Source organism: Phaseolus vulgaris, chromosome 8, assembly GCF_000499845.2.
Source record: "Phaseolus vulgaris cultivar G19833 chromosome 8, P. vulgaris v2.0, whole genome shotgun sequence".
Classification (NCBI taxonomy): domain Eukaryota; kingdom Viridiplantae; phylum Streptophyta; class Magnoliopsida; order Fabales; family Fabaceae; genus Phaseolus; species Phaseolus vulgaris.
In genome coordinates, this window is record NC_023752.2 from 5,202,944 (window position 1) to 5,223,821 (window position 20,878).

Here is a 20,878-nt window from a genome sequence, read left to right on the forward strand (position 1 = left end):
TTTAATTAGTTATCAAGATTTTAACTACTAATTTTTTAGATTTTAAATTTAATAATAAAAGTCTTAGTCGTAAACTATATATATTAATTTAAAAATTATTTAACAATAATTAAAATTAATTTAGAAACTATTTTTTTAATTTTTAAAATAATCTCTAATTTAATCAATATAATAAATAATTATTTTTTTATCTTTAAAATTAATTTTTATTTATATTAATTTTATGACAAGTATATAACTGATTTTCGGAGAAAATAGAAATTTTTTTTCTTCTAAACAAATATATATTTAGGCATAAAATATAATCCCATAAAGTCAATTAATTACTCCAAACTAACATATAAAATGTTATTTCAAAATTTTAATATCTAGTTTTGCTAAAATCAAGTGCAATTAATTAATATACTTTTTAGTATTTTTTTCGTGAAAAATTGATAGATGACTTCGTTCCATTCAATGTGCTGCGCGTTCAATGTTATGTACCAAATTGGCACATTTATGGCTTAAAAACTTAATTTGTTTTTTCAATTTATAAAGGAGTATGATTTTCATTTAAAATTATTAATTATTAAGAAGTAGTTTTTAAGTCCCACTCAACTTCATTATCTTATAAAATAAGATTTTTATTTATTTATATAATGTAAAATATCTTAATCTTCAATATCAATTAATAATAAATATTATATTAACATTATCTGTATTGGGCAGACGGATTTAAAATTTGCCCACATTATCTGTATTCTGTAATTGAAAAACCAAAAACAAAAAAAAAATATATAAAAAAAATGAAAAAAAGTTTGGCCATGAATTAATGTGTTCCCAAGGGTTTTGAGTGTCAAAGGGATGAATAATGAAGAGGGTATGAAACGTGACACGGATCTCACTTGGTATTCATCGCCACATGCAAAGTTTGAAGCCTTTTACCTAAATTTGAAGCATGCATGGCATGCGTTGCAATAGCATCACTTCAATCCAAAAAAATGTGAAGTTATTATCCCAACAAATTTGGAAGTGTTCATCATAGTTCGTTGTTGCTAAATGGGGCAAACACAAGACTTTCAAAGACCATGAAAGGAGCTTCCAAATCTAGTATCCTTTGGAAAACGTGGTATTAAATGTGGAGTGTGGGGACCATCCCTAACACCATTGGAGTGAATATGTTGGCGTCGTATAATTTAAGGGCAATTCCTTTGTGGAAATGGTTAATGCGACCTATCTTCACCAAGCTACTCCAATTTACCCTTTAGGGTATGCAGTCCAACACCACCGACTCTAGGTTTATGTCTCATCTTCTTTCTTTCTCTAAACTAATTATTCAAAAAGAATGAAAGGATATATACAACTTTTTTTTCTTATGAAAGGATAAATAATTTGAATTCTATATCACCTTTAAAGTTTTTTTAAGTTAAACCAACAACAAATGAGAAAAAAAGAAGATATTTTAGATTAAAAATAATGATCTGTAAACAACAATGGCAAAATGTATTTTACCCGTGTTTAGAGTGTAAGATATTCTTCTGTAAATCCTAAATCATGATTTTTTGTTGTTGCATATGTCAATTTCTATTTGGTTAATAGTGAATAAATAAAGAATTGTATATTCTTTATTCTTAATCCACCTAATTCCTTCATCTTACTTATATTGGACCACTCAACCCATGTAATTTATTTTCCTTTCGAATTTCATCACCATAGAAATATCCTTTTCTAGTTTCCTAATTTTCACTACTATTGATTTTGGAGTTATGAAGAAAGACAAATAAGAAAGAGGGAGGGAAGAAATGACTAACTCGATTAAACACACCCTTCGAGCAAGTGACAACTGCCACCCTTTTCACCGGGAAAATATTTTTCTGACTGTATTCAACATATTATTCTACATTCTCCTCTTTCTTGGATTTTCCTTAATAGGTATCCCAAACTACACGAATGACAATCACATCAAAGAACAATTTAGAATGACACCAAACTTATCCAATTATTATTTTGTACCCCTATAGTCCCCTAACTAAAATTATCTCTCAGTCCTAAAGCTACTTTCAAATTCTCTTACTATACATCATTACAAGAAATATTGGTATTACATACAACCTAAATCCATATGTAAGAGAATAAATTCGTATGTAAAACATAGTTTACATACAGATTATATACGGGAAAAAATCCGTATGTAAAACTGTCGTAGGTAACTATTACATACGGATTCAGAATTCGTATATAATTACATACAAATTTTACATATGGATATATCTGTATGTAATTACATACGAATATATCCTTATGTAATTACATACTGATATATCCGTATGTAACTATGCTCAAATTTTAAAAAAAATTTGAATTGTTTTGAGTGAACTTTGACGGACGGTTAGATGGTTCAAAAATCCAGAATAAATTCATTTTTTTCAATTAAGTTAAAAAATCTAAATGTAATTATAATAGCAATCTTAAATTTAACTATAAACGCTAACAACATTGTGGATTGTAAACACTAACAACTTGAAATCACTGACGTTGTTTCTGAAGGCTTCTTTTAGAACCCTTCTCATAGAGAATGGTTCTGAACTGGTACTCTCCACCACTGCCTTATCAGATCCATCAACCATTTCGACAGTTTCCACCTCTGTGGAGTCCAAAATCATATGCTTTTAAATGGTGGGGGTCGAGGGGCATCGTCGACGAGGGTTTCCGGCAAGTTTTGGACAGTGGGTCGGTTGAGAAGCGGTTTCTTGCTTGTGGGGGAGGGTTTTGAGGGAGAGGGCGGTGTGATTAAGAGAATAGAAGATGAGGTCGTCAACGGCCATGCCAAGGGAGTGGAGAGAGTCGTACGACGAAGAGGCACGAAGTTCATCCTTTTTGTTGAGGGAAAGGTGTAGAGAAGAGGAAGAAGAAAAGATGGTGTGAGAAATAGTGTCGTTTAGTTACTCCTCTAGGTGACCAAATTCTTCGATGATAATGGAGGTTGAAAATATTGTTTGCATAAGGAAATTAGTAAATGCTCACTGCAACAACCCAGAAGGTGCCCAACAACATTATCAGAATATGGAAACTGTTACAGACGATATTATAGTGGTAAAAAAAAGCAACAAATAATTAAGGCACTGGAGAACTGGATGTGTTTGGTGTGGGATATGAGAGTGAGAAGAGTTGGGTAAGGGTTGTTACGAGAAGAGTTAACGATTACAAAGTGATAGAAAATGAAAGGGTTAGGTTTATGCTAGGGTTTCCAAAAGAGAATGTTATGGAGGGAATGGGGAAATTTTTTTTCGAAAAAAGATTAATGCTATAGAGGGAAAGAAAATGCTTACATGTTACAAAATCCGTATGTAACACATTATATACAGATTAATTTTTTAATTAAATATGTAATACCTTACATACAAATAGAATTTATATGTAATTATTTTTTTTTTTTTAATTAAATATGTAACATGTTATGTACGGATTGAATTCGTATGTAATAATTTTTATTTTTTTAATTAAAAATGTAATATTATATATACAAATATAATTTATATGTAACTATTTCTCTTTATGACACCAAAATTATAAAATTATATAAAATTATATATATGTAATTACTTTTGGTTTACATATAAAAAAAATCCATAAATAATATTTATTCACATGAATTAAATCTGGGTAAATATTCATGAAACATTCCATTTAATTAGTATTCGTATATAATAATTAGTATGTAAATAAAGAATTTGTTTTACTACATTTAAAAAAAAATGTAATATTTTAAATTTTATCTGACATATAAATGGTATCATTTACCAATTGTATTATGTTTATTTCTATTTCTTTATTGCCCACTTTGATTCCTTTTAACTTTTTTAAATGTAGTGATTATCTAACTATTATGAGAGTATTAAAGGGGACGTGGATTCTAACCTGTATACAATAATAAAAATAAATTAAAGCCAGTCTAAATTATATATATGGAATATAATAAATATACAATCTATATACAAAAATTATATTTATGTACGTACAACAACCACTTTAAATGTTTGACACGACAATAGTAGAAATTGGTGTACTGAGGAAGGGCTCCTAGAATAAGTTGAACAATAAATGATTTGACTATTGTTTAGTAATGTCAATTTCACATGAGAAAATATATAATACACATTCTTTTATTCTCATGGGAATACTTTCAAACAAGCATTATAGGAGAGAACATGAAAAAATGGAGGGTAAATGATGATTTATATATAGATAGATATTTTTCATAACCATGATTTTTTCTATTAATATATAAGATAAAAAATAATATTAATATATATAAGTAATAATAAATAAAAACATTACTAGCAAATAAAATATATTTTTCTCCAACTTCCTTTATTTATTTCTATACTATATAACTTGTAACTTAAGCCTTAGACTTTTCTTACCTTTCATCGTTTTTCGTATACAATTTCTACCTTGCCTTTGAATGAACCATGGGTAGCTTCACAGAAACTTCTCCACACACATACATACATATATATATATATATATATATATATATATATATATATATGTATATAACATTTAACCTGGTTTTCCGAAATATAAATAACAGTATAAGTGTTATAAATGTTGAACGGATATTTATATAAAACTTATCGATACGTATAATTATTTCAATTTAATTTATATTTTTTATTTTGATATATAGTTTAAATAATACAAAACAAAATTTTAATTAATTATGATACTATATTAAAACTTGACTCTTGGACTTAAGTTTATTGAGATGATTCACAATATATTATTATTAGGGTCTCTATTTTCCGAGTGCATGTTAGAAATGTAGCTACCAATTTTAAAAGTGAAATGCTCTTTGAATAACACCTTCTTTGGAATATGTTTTTAATTAGTTAATATTTATTAAAATGATAAAAATTACGTAGATTTCACATCTTATATTAACTCTTCCTATTTATAGCTTAATATTTTTTAATTAAATTTAATTAATAATAAATGGTGTGTGAGCAAATACATTTATTCATCCTTCATGGTGCACTTCATGATTGTTCCACGTTGAATGTGAACATGCCAGGTTGCATTAGAGTTATTTGTCCTAAAGAATATTCTGTTATTCTGCAAACGGTTGAGTCTAATCCGTTTCCCTCGGTTGGTCATTGTTCCATGGTTTATCCGGTAAAAGGTTTTTTTTTTAAAAAAATTTAAATTATATATATTATTATAATTATATTTAATCATCTAAATATTTTTAATTGATTAAATAATGTTTTCTAATAAAATAAATTAAAATAATAATGACCTTTTATATGTTAAATTAGTCTATTTTTAGTTATTTATTCTAAAATATTATTGTATATTTACACCATTCAAATAAAATAATAAAAGAATTAATCTTTAAATTATTTTTAATTAGAAAAAACCGGATTAACAGGTCAGTTCACCTCGTGAGGGGTTAGAGAAGACAAACAAAAACGAACTGAGAGTTTGATAATATCAATTTGGTCCTCCAAAATTTGGTTTTGAAAATATCAACTTGGTCCTCCAGAAGAAAAATACCCTGACCAAACTCCTTGAACTCAAGAATTTGGTGTCAATTTCATTCTCTAAAATTTGGTGAGGTGGCACCTGAATTCCTTGTTCGAAACCTCTTTAAATACCGTAAGCACTCCCTCCCATTTACACATTGCAGCTCCATTGGTTCAAGAGCAAGAGTGAGCACACACCCCTCCAACAAACACTATACCAAGTTAATTAGCATGGCTTTGAAGAACACGAGTTTCCAGCTTCTGTCTGAGATTGCCACCAACGGCAACCATGGTGAGAACTCTTCTTATTTTGATGGGTGGAAGGCCTATGAATCAGACCCTTATCACCCCACTGAAAATCCTCAGGGTGTAATTCAGATGGGTCTTGCAGAAAATCCGGTACGTGCATATAACACAGCAGTTGCAATATATAGATTTTCATATACAACATGGTTTGTTTGTAGTTTACAATTTCTTATAACTTTTGCAGCTGTCCTTGGATTTGATTCAAGAGTGGATTCTGAAGAATCCCAAAGGCTCCATTTGCACCCCAGAAGGAGTGAAGTGGTTCAAATATATTGCAAACTTTCAGGACTACCATGGATTGCCAGAGTTCAGAAATGTAGGAAAATTAGTTTTGTGTCTGATAACATATTTACCATCATGAGCATGATATATAATAAATGGGTTTTGATATTTTATGCAGGGTTTGGCAAATTACATGTCAAAAGTGAGAGGTGGAAGAGTGAGATTTGATCCTGACCGTATAGTGATGGGTGGAGGGACCACTGGAGCTAACGAGCTCATCATGTTCTGTTTGGCTAATGGTGGAGATGCTTTTCTGGTTCCTAGCCCTTATTATCCAGCGTATGTACCCTCACTTTCATCTCTTCTCTTTTCATTCAATGAACCACGCTGTTAAAAGTGGACAAACTAAGCAACCACAAAGCGTAATAACTATTTTGTCTTCATCAAAAGGGTATCCCTCTTCTGGCTTCTCTCAACTGGTGCTCATAATCATTGTCCAACAAAGTTTTAGAAAAACAGAAAATCAAAAACGAGTTTTCAGATCATAAAACAAAGAGCATTCAAGGTAGAAGAATTACATATTAGTGTCTTGATAAAGTGAGGGAAAAGACGTACATGATCAAATTTGTTTCATTCTTTGTAACCTAATATTATATTATGAACAGTTTCAGTTTGGAATATATATTAATTAAAAAATATTTGATCAAATCTCCTCTACCAACTAGGAGGTGTCAATCTTAAACTTTCACATGTATTTTAGTGGCATGTTGCCGAACATCATTCAAACTATACACTTTTTGGTTCAATGAGTTAGGTCAATATTTGCTATTAAAAAAATAAATTTAAGTGTCCCCTAACACTTGTCAAAAAACACAAACAACCTTTTAAGATTTGGATTTAAATAAGCCACTTCTTTTCACACACAATTGGTCATTATCAATATCTTTTACTAATTTTAAAAGAAAAACTATATATATATATATATATATATACACACTTCATTGTGAGACAGTCTTTTTTTTAACACGTTAAAATTCAGAATTAATTATTGTTATAGTTTACCATATTTTTTAATAATTTAAGAAAAAACAATATTTTGATTAAATTTATTAATCATAAAGAATATTTTTATGATCTAATTAATGAGCTAGCATTTCGTGAAGAAAATTCCAAGAAAATTATATGCAGAGAGATATACTAGTTAACATTTGTAGGCTGCTACGTACCAAGTGATTAGTCAACGGCACATGTGTTATGTAAATACAAAATAGACATGTAAGCTTTGAATTTGACCACCTTAGCTCAAGGTCACGCATTTATCCAAATCCCAGACATTTACGTTTTGGAATTTTTGCACAGTCAAAAGCAACTTCATAAAGCAATTCAAATTTTCGTTAAAAGAAAATTCACATGAAATTGGTTTTTGGCAGCTAAACCCAGAGAATAGTATTAATTATCACAAGTTTATAAAGTTACAGTTTATAAAATCGAATATTAATGTTTCTTAGCCTTTACCATGGAAAAATCTGCAGTCAACTAATTCAAACATTTTATTTGTCTGACCACAGAGACCACACGACAAATTTGAATGTAACTTCGTATTCATATATTATGACTGTAACAAAGTGTCAAAGCTAACATATAGTACAACTTCATTATACCAATGTTTCATCACGTGTTGCAAGAATGACATATGTTTGATTTGACTGAGGTAAATTCCGCGTGCTTTATTGTTGCAGATTTGCCCGAGACTTGTGTTGGAGAACTAAGGCGCGGCTCATTCCTGTGGAGTGTTACAGCATCAACAACTTCATGGTAACAAGGGAGGCTCTTGAAGAAGCATACAACAAAGCAATAGATGCTAACATCAACGTGAAAGGGTTGATCATAACAAACCCTTCAAACCCTTTAGGAACAACCATGGACAAGGAAACACTGAAGAGCATTGTGGGCTTCATCAATGAGAAGAACATTCACTTAGTGTGCGATGAAATCTATGCTGGCACAGTGTTCAGAGGCCCTCGCTTTGTGAGTGTCTCTGAAGTGATGCAAGAGTTGGAGCACTGCAATAAAGACCTTATTCACATTGTTTACAGTTTGTCTAAGGACTTGGGGATTCCGGGGTTGAGAGTTGGGATAGTTTATTCGTACAATGATGAAGTGGTGAACCAAGGGAGGAAAATGTCAAGCTTTGGATTAGTCTCAACTCAGACACAGTTTTTTGTGGCTGCACTGCTTTCTGATGACGAGTTTGTGGAGAGGTTTCTGGCAGAGAGTGCAAGAAGGTTGGCTGCAAGGTACAACCACTTCACAAAGGAGCTTGAAAAGGTGAACATTACTTGCTTGCCAAGCAATGCAGGGCTTTTCTTTTGGATGAACTTGAGAGGCTTGCTCAAGGAGAAGACATTTGAAGGTGAAATGATGCTGTGGCATGTGATCATCAATGAGGTGAAGCTCAATGTGTCACCAGGCTCAGCTTTCAATTGTTCTGAGCCCGGTTGGTATAGAGTGTGCTTTGCTAACATGGATGATGAGACTGTGGAAGTTGCCCTCAAGAGAATCAGGGCGTTTGTTGGCAAAGAGACAGGGAAACCAGTGGAACTCAAACGCTGGAAAAGCAACCTTAGACTCAGCTTCTCCTCAAGAAGGTTTGATGAGAATGTTATGTCACCTCACATGCTGTCACCCCATTCACCAATGCCTCACTCACCCCTTGTCAGAGCCACTTAGCTAGAGCCACTTAGTTATACTAGCATACATACCTTAAACAATTCGTATGTATTAAGGGTCCAATAACAAAATGTTTTTCTGCGTATGTCATTTAAACTATGTTTGTAATGTTGTCCTGCATGTCTGGACAGCTATAACTCTTGTGTATTTAGGTAACTCAAATAATTTGTTCAATCAAGCTATTTATAATATTAATTATGAATTTATGATTTGAAAATATGCTTCATTCTATAGCTTCTCTTTTCCTCTGTGTGTACAATTCATGGAGAACAACCGTTTTGTCCTTTTATATGGTTTAATGAACCTTGGAGAACATTGGTTATTTCTGGGTAACTGTTATCTTAGGAAGGTAAATATTTAAACAACTTAATTGAAAATACTCTCAAATTTATGACTTAGTTAAAATTTAATTAGTCGATAACTCTATCCTTTCCAACAAAAGAATTGTTTCGTACTCAACAAATCCAATGTTTTGTATGCAGTCAATAATTGAACGAGTCTATGCAGAAACTTTATATATATACCAAAGTACTTATACTTTTAGACTATATTTAAATAAAATTATATATATTAAATTTCCACGTCAAAGAAAACTTGTGGAGTAAGTGATAATTATAATACTATATATAGTCTTATGGGAAGAAAAAGTTATCAGGAAAAAAAGCTATGGACCTTATCCTCACATGGATATACAATGTCATCATGCATTCGTGGCTTCACTGTTTCCACCAACAACATGTGCAAACTGAACCAATTATATAAACTCATACGAAGAGGGATGAGAATATCAGATATAGGTATCAGTATATGGTTCTTTCCTTGTCTTTTCATATTTGCCAATGTGTAACTTCATCATGTTTCCACTCAATAAATTACTGAATATATAGTTAATGTACAGTACTCAAGATCATGATGCTATATTCATTTGTTTGAGGCACTCAATACTATATATTTGTATACATTGAGAAGATGAGCTTATACAAAAGCAGAATCGACAATTTGGAATGACATCACATGAACTTTGTCTTCATTATCTTTATGTTTTTCGGTAATTTGCATTCGCTATAATCCGCACTACGTGGTTGCATGAAGTGCTAAGGAAATTTGCCTAGAGAAGACGTGTTTCTGTTTTTAGTATAGCTAGATATGTGCATCGTTTTTGTATAATTTGGTCAAGGTGTGTTGAACTATGGAGTTTCATATTGAGGTCATTTTCCCAGTGACCCACAAAAGTGACACACTTTATTAGTATTATCATTCAATCGCATGTCATTCAAATTGTCTTTACCCTTTGGTGTTGGATAATCGATAATTGGTGCAAGGAAATGACATGTTTGGGAGCTTTTCTTGCCGTATGGGACATGGCTGCTCCTTCCACTGTGCCTTCACAGTAAATAATAATCTCACCAATGACAAAGTTGCATGCACCACTGTGGGAATTTCCTGATAAGCCTTGACAGTGATCTCACAGAACTAACATGACCCAAAGAAAGTTGCAATATTTTTGTGGGGTAAACTATGTGCATTGGACAGTGATGAGTGAAGCCCTTTTATAGAATTTGAAAGTGACACAATCACTGCTTTCATCACTTCATGTTCTTAACAAAACAATGGCTTCTTGCTCCAATTCTGATTATGTTATTCAAGTAGATTTAATTGTAACTCAAATGTGTTCATCTACAAAATCCAAAACTCAATGTAAGTGACACTTGTATATGCACTTGAATGAAGTTCCTTGTTCATCCTACTTTGTATTCAGTATGAAAACATTAACTATAAGGATCCTACCACTAAGATTAAGCCACAATGATAATAAAATGAATCTTGCTCATTACAGGAAAAGTTTTCTCCATGATTCCTCTCAGAATCATAAAGTAGACAAATTTCTTGGATAAGACCCAATTAAAGTGTTATGACAGTGAACAATTTCAAATAGAGAAAGCTTATCAAGAAACGCTAGGAAAAAATCAAAACAAATTTAACTACTTAAAGTATGTTAATATCCAGTCAAATAATAAGATTTATTGAATTTTGGAATAACACATATTGCCCTTTTAGATACTTTTTTTTGGAATTTTATTACTTTCAGCTACTCGAGTATCATACCAAATTCAACATCCTTTTATTTATTTTAGTTTTCAAATGTTTTAGGTTCTTGGATATATATTATCAACAATTTGATAATATGATAATTACAAGTAATTTTTTTCATTTTTAGTATATTCTATTAATTTTATATTACTATTATTTTCTGTAAAATAGTTTACTTTTTTAAAGTTATACTTTTTAAAATATAATATGCTTAGACACTTGTACAGTTACTTAGGATATTTTACTTTTTAATTAACACATCACAAACGATGATTTCATCTAAAACAAGTAAAATTATTAAATGTTTTATTTGTTTAAAATATATGAATGTACTATACTAAAAATAATAAACACTGCTATTTAATTTTTTTTTATCTTTACGTAATTTAAAAGTACTATGAAAATAAATTTTTTAATATATCAAATTTTTTTTGTTACTATTATTAGAGATTAAATTAAAAAAAAATAAAAAGGTACTAGAAATTTAAGAGTAAAAAACATATCTATACCTATTAAAACCCAAATCACTTCATTTTTGCTTAAATTTAAATATTTTAAAAACGTATTTTAATGAAATTTAACTTATAATTGAAAAATATATAGAAAATATGTTAAAATAAGTGTTAGTAGCACCTTTCTTAATGTAACGTTTTAATGATTTAATTCATACATTTACAAGCTTAAAACAACACTCTATATAGATTTTTAAAACTTATATTTATTTCTTTAATTACGCTTTTTGCGACACGCTTATTCCTCAAAAGGTTTCCAATAAATAATAAAATGTAAAAAAGTAAAAAATAACAAAAATTCATATACAAGTTAGTCAAGAGAACTAATATTCCTTGGATCCTTCATCATTGATAAAATACTTGTCTTAATCCAGGATTAGGATTACTCATATTTTTCGTGAAAAAAATTTGTGTGCTCATAAGTTGGCTAATTTATGATTTATTCATAGAGAATATTTTCATTTGTATAATAGGTTACCGTCTAGTCTGTTATTATAATTTTTTATGAATAAATATAATCTACCTATGTATCGTTTTTGTTAATATATGGGTTTGGTTAATCTCTCCGTATTTTTTTTAATAATATTTTTTTCATGTGATGACAAATGATAGTTATTACTTTAGATGTCAGTATAACTGATATGTCAAGTTGTAATGTATAATAGAAAAGCTTTTATTTAAAAAAAATAACTCATGAAAACATGATTGTTTATTATATTGAAATTATATTATATTATAAAAAATATTTATTGTTATTAAGAATTCGTTGCAGGAGGAAATGAGACTTAGGTCTCAAATAGAACTTATAAGAATTATATATATCAAACAAGTTGTTATATTATAATTATTATTATTCTTATGAATACTATTTATTTTCTTCTTATTATTATTAAATTATTATTATTATTATTATATTAATAATAATAATAATAATATATTATTAAAAATATTTTTAATAATAATAATATGAACAATTATATTATTAATAAGAATAATATTATCATTATTATTATTATTCATTAATAATATTAATATTCATAATAATAATAATAATATAATATTATTTTTAATAATGTTAATATTAATAATATTAGTAATAATAATAATAATATTATTATTAAAAATTTATATGAAATCAGTTATGACTTTTACTGCCTTAACCCTATCCCCATTTCCCACATTAATCAGGATTCCGACAAACTCAGAAAATAAAATCTCAGCACTTGCACTGTTGAAAAGCATACCTTTTTCTGTATGTAGTAGCATTACATACATATTTTTTTCGTAGATAATATTACATACGAAAAAATTGATGTATGTAAAATTTTAATATTACTATTATATTATTAATAATATTAATATTAATAATGTTATTAAGAGAGACAATAGTATGATAATAATGTTTTTAATGTTGTGTTTTAATGAATTGCTATCTTTGGTAACCGCAAATTAAATAATTTTGAATCTTGACTTTGAGAGAGAAAAAAATACATAATTTCACAAGTTAAAGTTGATGTTTACCTTACTTAGAAGTATTTTTAGGGAAATTACAGGACCAAACCCCTTTCAAGTACTTGCCTCGCATAAATTTTGAAAAGTCATCCAAAATGATATTTCATTTGCTCAAACATACATCTAAGTAAATAGTTATGCTTTTTCAAAGTTTCGTCATATAAAATGTGTGCAATACTTTAAACATATTAGTAGTTGTACATATAATAGCTAATAGGGTTTCTATACAAAAAATTAAGTATCTATGATTGCTTATAGGTTTCTATGTGCAATTATACCATTTTTTATTCAATAAATACATAAAATACTTTTTTTTATATGTATATGTTGTGTGCAAATATGATGGTGTACTATCTCGCATTGATTTGTAAAATGTGGATTAGGTTGGCTCATTCCGCTTAAGTAATGCGGGTTCAATCTATTGGCCCGCCTCGCACACGGGATGACCTGCAAGATTGTGGGCTAGTTCGCATAAAAAATTAAAATTTTATCAAAAATAAAAAAATATTATTTCACCTGTAATATATATATATAGAGAAAAAAAATAAAAGTTGAAGGAGTAATTTTTATTTTTTATTAAGGTGTTTCTTTTTGCAGCCCGTCAAATTTCTTCTTGCACCTCATCAATTTCAAAATTTAATTTCCATAACATAAAAGTCAATTTCAAAAATCAAAATTTAGAAGATAATTTTTTTCCAGAATAACCTCTTTGAAATAGCTATTTTACGTTCTAGAATTTAGAATGACTATTTTCACTTTTGAAATTTGATTTCTGAAATTCATGAGTATAGGAAGAAAGGGGGTGCAAAAAGAATTTTGAGGGGTTGTAAGAAGAAACATCCTTTTTTATTATTATGCGGACTTGCAAGCTGGCCCGTCCTTCCCCGCCGTTGGCCCACACGGATTACAGATTATGTGAAATGAGCCTAAATGGATTAGCGGGCCAAAATAGTGAGTTCATTCCTTATTTTTCAAAATGAATTGCGGATCAAATCACACTGCCTATCTCGCATTGTCCTTATGATGCATAAATAAATTGTTGGTGTGAATATAAAGTGTATGATATGTTCTATCTGATTGTCTCTAAAATAAATTACTCATTTTAACAAAATATTTACTTGTAACATCAATTGACGTTGAAAGTCCATATTCTCAACTTCATCTTATTTTAAATCGACGATGTTGAAAGGCTCAAAGAATCAATGCTAAATAAGTTTCATGTAGTAGTGTTAACCTCATGAATAGTTAAATATTCATTTTTCAATGTTAGATATAATCATCAAATTTTCTTGTATATTTTGTATACACATATATCTATTTATTCTTCTTCATGGATCTTTGTGTTTATTGATTATTATGATTTCCTCAACCATAAATTAGTAGATATTTATGAGAGATTGAAAAATAATTATAAATTTTTAATTTAAGATAATACAATCAATAAATTATTTGAGAGAAGAGAACTTACTAATAATCTTTAGATCATTAAGTTTGATGCCAGTTTATCATGTTAAGTTGACAGCTGATTGTGTTTCAATAAAATATAATTATGGTAAGTATAAATGTTCATAATTATGACAAAAGAAGATGAGAAATATTTAATAAGCTTACTAGAATAAGAGACTGAGGTGGTGAATTTTAATCTCAATATCTATACTATAAATATCTATCCATTAGTTTTTTTTTAAATGTTATCAAAATTTGTTTCCTTTAATTTAAGTTTAATAGTATAAAATTGGTGTAATTATTAATATTACCTCAAATCTCTATATATGTGAATACTTTGACATGTTTTAAAATTATTGACAATAGTGGTATGCTTGCAAATTCCATTGAGAAATATTGTGAAAATCTTTTTGTACTGTTCTTGAATGAAGTATATGCTTGAAGTCAGATGCATTATGTATAATGCCTTTCAATTTGAAAGTCCATGAGGAACACTGTAGTGACCTGAAAACTCAGAGATGTGATATAACTGAGAGGTACAATATGTTGTACTTTTTATGCTTGGCCTTTTCTAGATTACACATATTTTCCACATTTATTAAGTATCCTAAAATAATTGGTGAATTAATAGTTTTTTATTTCTCTGTTCAAACATTACTCTTGTCAAAGTCTGAAAACACAGATGAAGACTAGTACTGTTATTGCATTTTTTTTTTATTATTTTGTGGCCCTTTTGATTTCATGAACTCTTTGCCCATACCCATTAAGGCAACAACAAATGGGGCAAAAATAGTCCATTTGAAAGTTCTACATATAATTTCAAAAATATAATAAATAAGTGGAAAGTTTGCTTTTTAATTGTTTTCTCAGATGGGAATCCACACAAAAATATCAGTGAGATTAATTCTGTTTCTCTAATTTTGGAGTATACATTTTTTTTTATGCGTATAAAAGATTACTAGAGATAATTATATATGATGTATTAAGATTTTTAGATTCCATTAATTAAAAAATAATTTTAATTTAAATCATAAGATTCTATTTGATCGATAAATATTCATGTACACTACAACAAAATCATTAAATAAAAATTAATTTTAGAGTCAAGATAGTTAGTTGCTATATTGACTAAATTAGAGATCATTGTAAAGATTAAAAAAATATTGATTTCTAAACTAGTTTTTAAGATAAATAGTTTCTAAATTGGTATCTAATTAGCTACCAAGTTTTTTGCTACCAAATTTAGAATCTAAATAATTAGTAGTTAAAATCTTGGTAGCTAATTAGATACCAATTTAGAAACCATTTATCAATAATAGAAACAAATTTAGAAACTAATAATTTTTTTTACTTTAAAATAATTTATAATTTAGTCAATATAGTAACTAATTAATTTTGATATTTAAAATTAGTTTATATTTAATTATTTTCTAGTGATATAAGTAACTCTTTCATAGATTTTTTTTTATTTAAAATAAACTTTAAATTTAATTTAATTTTATAAAATTGACTTATTATGGAAAATAATTAACAACATTATTTAGAGATGGTGAATATGAAAATTAAGATACTACCAAACCAAATTAGTAAATATGTGAGCTATATATAAAAATGAATTGAACCTAACTTAACCTACTTTTCATGCATCTAACACACCCAATGGTGAATCATGCCTAAGTAAGCAATTTAATCATCTTCCTAACCTTTACTTTTACCTACTGCTGTGAATCTGTTTATCTTGTTCCTTTGACTTTGTGTTTTCATTATTGGAATGAGAAAGCTGACCAATGTTAATAATCATCAACTCACCGACCATATCATCTAGTCTTTCCCATACAGATCACAATGACGTGGAATTGATTCATTGCTGTACTTAGCGTTTGAAATTCTGCCTAAAGCATTCAAGCTGTTGAAATTGGAAGATAGCCATTTCAGTATCTTCTTTTCTGAATCAACATTATGGTATAGAACCAATCTTCTTCTCTTATTCTTCTTTTTACAAACTCAAAAATCTGAATGTGGTGTGAATAGATTTCTCAGACCATTAAATTTTTGTATATCATCCTTAAAACCATAGACAGTGAAAAGTAAGTTAAATGGGTTTAAAATAATGGTTTCAAAATGGTGCGTTTGAGGCAGAATATTTTTGGAGGGACAAGATGCATGTGTAAGCTGTGGACAAAGTTCAAATGCTAAATACAAAATGGGAATCTGCATACCATTGTTTACTAGTAGTTAATCACATGCACGCCTTCCCCTTGCAATGTACAAGAAGTACAAACAGTTTCCATGTGGATTGAGGATGAATACAAAAGCAAAACATGACATGCCACCTAAAAAAGTTATGGGGTTACACTAGGTTATTCTGTCTTTAGGAAGGAAGAAAAAACAAAAAAGGAATTGAGATTAAGGGCCAAAGGGGATTACTTTAATTATACACCACACCACTAACTCATATATTAAAAAACAAGCAAATAGATAGGCATGAACCACAGCTTCACAAATATTCAACCAAACCATGATTCTATACCAGAAAACACCATAGGCTACCTGCTTCCCAACTACAGAGACAGTGTGAAAAGATATTGAGGTACAACATATTCTTGAATTTATTTCAATTATTTTCTTCATATTTATATTGAAAATTGTGTTTCTTAGGATTTGAAAATTCACCCTTTACAGCTGACTATTGGAAAAAGAGAATGAATCAAATAGTTAGATGCTTGTACTGTATGAAATACCTCATTATGAAACTTAAACAATCTATTAAGCCTATAATGAAAACAATGGTGATGGTGGTGATAAATTGGACCGACCATTTGAATCATGGTTAAATGGGGACCTTGAAACTTCAATCATTCAATGTAGATATGAAGGGCTGGGACCATAGAATCGTGTGAGTGGCCATGTGTATTTGCAACACAGATGCAGGGCTCTGAAAAGGGGTGGAGAAATGGGTGTCCCACCCTCAAATCTCAACTAGGTGATGGGGTACACCTTGCTTTTCAGCCACCCTGCCCCACTTGACAAGGGACATGACAATACCATGGAATAAAAGAAAAGAAAAAGAAAGAAACATTTTTCTTTATGACATCAAGTGGCGGTGAATGTGATAAGAGATTGACACCTCTACCACCATTTTGACCATTATGAAAGCATATGCTTGGCGTTTTCAATCTCTTTTTTACACATAATTTCTGTTTACGTCAGCACCAGAGTACAACTTACTAATTGCTCATTCATTCTACTACTTCATACATGCAGACAACTCAGAAGGAAACTAACATTGAGTATGATTACATTTGTGATCATTGTCAAAACAAATCCCCCAAAATTTTATTCCTCTCTCTACACATTGCTAATCTCCCAAAACAACTAAACAAGACACCACCACCACCAAAATATATACAAGCATTTGTTTCTATCTTCATATCATGAAAGAGTTGGCTTGATTTCATTGCAAGTAGAGAAAGTTTTATATATATTTTTATATATATGTCTTTCTTTCTTCATGTTTTCTTCCGCAGCTTCATGTTTTAACAAATGGCACAAGCATTGGGATTCTCTTCCATGCTTTGGACATAGTAATATGTGGTCATGTGTGGATTATAAGCCCTATATGCCTTTACCAACTCTAGAACTGGATCTGGGGGTGGGGGTGGTGCCTCTTTCTTCTTCTCCTCGTCTTTCTTCTCTTCTTCTTTCTTCTCTTCCTTCTTCTCTTCTTTCTTTGGCTCTTCCTTTTTCTCCTCTTCCTTTTTGCCTTCTCCCTCCTTCTTTGCCTCCTCCTTCTTCTCTTCCTCCTTCTTTGCCTCTTCTTTCTTCGGCTCCTCTTTCTTCTCAGGCTCCTTTGCTGGACCTACTGAGACTATGTCTGTCTGCCAGTACTTGCGAAGTTTGCTCACCACATTCACTGGATCAACTGTTCCTATCACTGTTAACTTCTTCTCCTTCATGTCCATAGAGATAGCATCAATCCCTACATGGTTGCACAATTTGATTGTTAGGAGTTCTTTGTCTTAGAATAATGACATTCAAATGAAAAAACAATACAATGCCTTCTGTTTCTTCATCTAAATACTACTGCACAAGTTATCATATTTCAAATGTTGAAGTGTCCAATCCAATTAGCCTGACCAAACCAATCAAACAAGAACTATCTTATCCAACAACATTTTGTTGAATTCATTATATCTTCTGATTCAGAGTTAGAGACTAATTCTCTAATTGCAAAGATTTATTCAGAGAATGGAGCTCTTTCTCATCAGATACTCTTTCATATACTCATAAAACCTCTTAACTCTATGTTTAAGAATTCAGTAACCTTCTTCCTAGTTTAACTGCAGCCTTGTCCTTCAGACTCAAGAGATATTGTTTAATAAGTTAGTTAAATATTTGGACCTTGGATCTTTACTTTTTATGTAATGGGTTGGGTGTTCTTTGGTTAATCAATTCTTGAGCTAATTTAAACTGACGCAAAATTTATTTTGTTAAGAAAAAAGTTATAGGCACCACTAATAAGCGACACCAGAAAGAGAGTGCAACCAACCACATCCCTTCAAAAACACAGAATACTTTAACATAGCCACAGAACAATTTCATGACATGCTAACTAATATATTAGATCACTGTCAATTATAGAATAGAGAAGCTAGATATATCTTAATTAATTCAAGGCATTTGGTATGTCTTCATCCCTTAACAAAGACATGACATACTCTGTAACAAAATGGCCCAAATATTTATTTAATATGGTTGTATCTAATATAATAATTACAATAATAACATTGCTTTCATTCACTTTCAGAGTATTTTTTTATACTATTATCACATCACGTACGGTACACACTTAACGAGTTTGAATATCATAAGCATAATAAGTATTAAAAAATGAAAACCCTGCAATAAGATGGTATAAATATGATTAAAAAATAGTGGTAAAATATTTCACGGGATCAAAATTAACCAAAATTGGTTAAAAATGACCATATAGATCTCTGCTCAAATATCATGTGACAATGATTTGGAGGTTGCGTCACACCATCAGGTTAACCATCATTCTCCTTCACCCAGATCTCAGAATCTTGTAACATTCCCCAGATTTGGGCATTCCCAAACCATAGATTTTATATAACATGGTATTTTTGGAAAAAAGGGTGAACAATGATTTGATACCTGGAAGTGTTGAAACTGTTTTCAGAGCCTTCTGTTTAGCCTTGTCATCTGGCAAATCTAACTTGAGTACAAACTTCTGCAAAAATAAAAAAAGAACCAGAGTGATTGATCGCTCGGCCCAGATTCAAACCACAAGAACCTTATCATAGCAGAGCATATTCATAGCATCAAATCCGAACCAAGTAAATAAAGTGGCAAACTTGAAACCTTTTATGGCACTTTATGCATGCCCCATATGATCAATTAAATCAACAACATACACCCCATATGTTAAAATTTAACATATCCATGAATCTGATGAAGAATATGACAATATCCATTTCAGACACAGAACCCAGATCTTTATATAGAAGGAAGGAACACAAACAAGAAAGACAAAGAGAGAAAGAAAAGCATAAAGTTGAAGGAGAATCAAAAGTGAACCGTGGTTAGGAGTCAAAGTTCAGAAGTGAATTATGATTATAAATTATAAACTATGAGATACACTTTCCGTGAAAGGATAAAGAGAATCCAGAAGTGGAAAGTGAGAATCATACCTTCATGTTTTTTTATCCCTCTATGGTTTGAAGGGATGTGAGTGGGGATGAAAGGCAGAGAAGAAATGTGAAAAACTTGAAGGGACTGAGAAGAAGAAAAGGGGTTAGCTAGAATAGGAGGAGATGAGAAGAGAAGAGAGAGTGCAATACGAAATCGATAATGGTAAGTTGAAAAGGATGGAGAGTGAAGAGTTGGAGAGATTTTAATACCAGGAAATCCGAAACAAAACAAGGTTTGCAGAATAGGAGAGAGAGAGAGGGAGAGAAAAGCTAGAGAGAAATTAAGTATAAGAAACAAACCAAACCGAACCAAAACAAAGCGAATGATGAAGTATGTTATTGTTATGTAGTAGTGTGTAATATGTTATTTACAGAAAATAATGGTTGTGGTGTTGTTGTAATAATATTTACAGAAAATAATAATGTTGGAGGGATATAGGGAAAGAGGAACAGAGTGAGCCCCTCCACTCTACGCATGAAACTGTGATCACAAAGCAAAGTTTATATCACTCTGACTCAGCATGAGGCCACGCGATGCTGCTCAGCGAGTGACTGGTTGGTGCAGGGCCACCACAAAGCTTCTCATTTTTTTATTCTCACTTCATGAATTGCTTCAAACATGTCTTTGTGTTTGCATGCAAACACATCATCATTAAATTGTCTGAGTTATCATAGTTTTTATTATAGTCTTCATACATATGTTATTATTATTATTATGTTTTACCTGTGTTAAACTATAAACATGTGAGAATGTTGAACTATCTGATAATTTCTCATTTGTTCGAAAGAAATACGTTGTTACTTTTGACAACAGAAAGTTTTGTTTTGTCAAGGTAAAATACTT

At 30.1% G+C, this 20,878-nt stretch overlaps 2 protein-coding genes across 3 annotated transcripts; one reads left to right on the top strand and one right to left on the bottom strand.

Annotated features, from left to right (window-relative positions):
* The first annotated feature begins 5,601 nt into the window (after positions 1-5,601).
* Positions 5,602-8,979, top strand: LOC137826806 (1-aminocyclopropane-1-carboxylate synthase-like). Its single transcript, XM_068632940.1, has 4 exons — positions 5,602-5,903; positions 5,995-6,126; positions 6,211-6,371; positions 7,772-8,979. The coding sequence occupies exons 1-4, from the start codon at positions 5,736-5,738 to the stop codon at positions 8,760-8,762; spliced, it is 1,452 nt and encodes a 483-aa protein (XP_068489041.1). The 5' UTR covers positions 5,602-5,735; the 3' UTR covers positions 8,763-8,979.
* Positions 8,980-17,537: 8,558 nt separating this feature from the next.
* LOC137824177 (heavy metal-associated isoprenylated plant protein 39) lies at positions 17,538-20,387 on the bottom strand. 2 transcript variants are annotated; one of them, XM_068629659.1, is made up of 4 exons: positions 20,245-20,387; positions 20,035-20,119; positions 19,499-19,574; positions 17,538-18,302 (listed from the first exon to the last, which is right to left on the bottom strand). In XM_068629659.1, the coding sequence occupies exons 2-4, from the start codon at positions 20,038-20,040 to the stop codon at positions 17,860-17,862; spliced, it is 525 nt and encodes a 174-aa protein (XP_068485760.1). In that variant the 5' UTR covers positions 20,041-20,119; positions 20,245-20,387; the 3' UTR covers positions 17,538-17,859. The 2 variants fall into 2 exon arrangements, with proteins under 2 accessions (XP_068485760.1, XP_068485761.1); XM_068629660.1 differs by lacking the exons at positions 20,035-20,119; positions 20,245-20,387 and adding an exon at positions 19,706-19,935.
* Positions 20,388-20,878: the final 491 nt, after the last annotated feature.

Excerpts from the sequence above, each read along its gene's own strand:
- LOC137826806 (XM_068632940.1), top strand. The coding sequence starts at position 5,736 with ATGGCTTTGAAGAACACGAGTTTCCAGCTTCTGTCTGAGATTGCCACC. Across the intron at positions 5,904-5,994 it reads TGGGTCTTGCAGAAAATCCG|CTGTCCTTGGATTTGATTCA; the intron begins GTACGTGCATAT and ends TAACTTTTGCAG. Across the intron at positions 6,372-7,771 it reads CCTAGCCCTTATTATCCAGC|ATTTGCCCGAGACTTGTGTT; the intron begins GTATGTACCCTC and ends TTATTGTTGCAG.
- LOC137824177 (XM_068629659.1), bottom strand. Across the intron at positions 18,303-19,498 it reads AACAGTTTCAACACTTCCAG|GGATTGATGCTATCTCTATG; the intron begins GTATCAAATCAT and ends GCAACCATGTAG.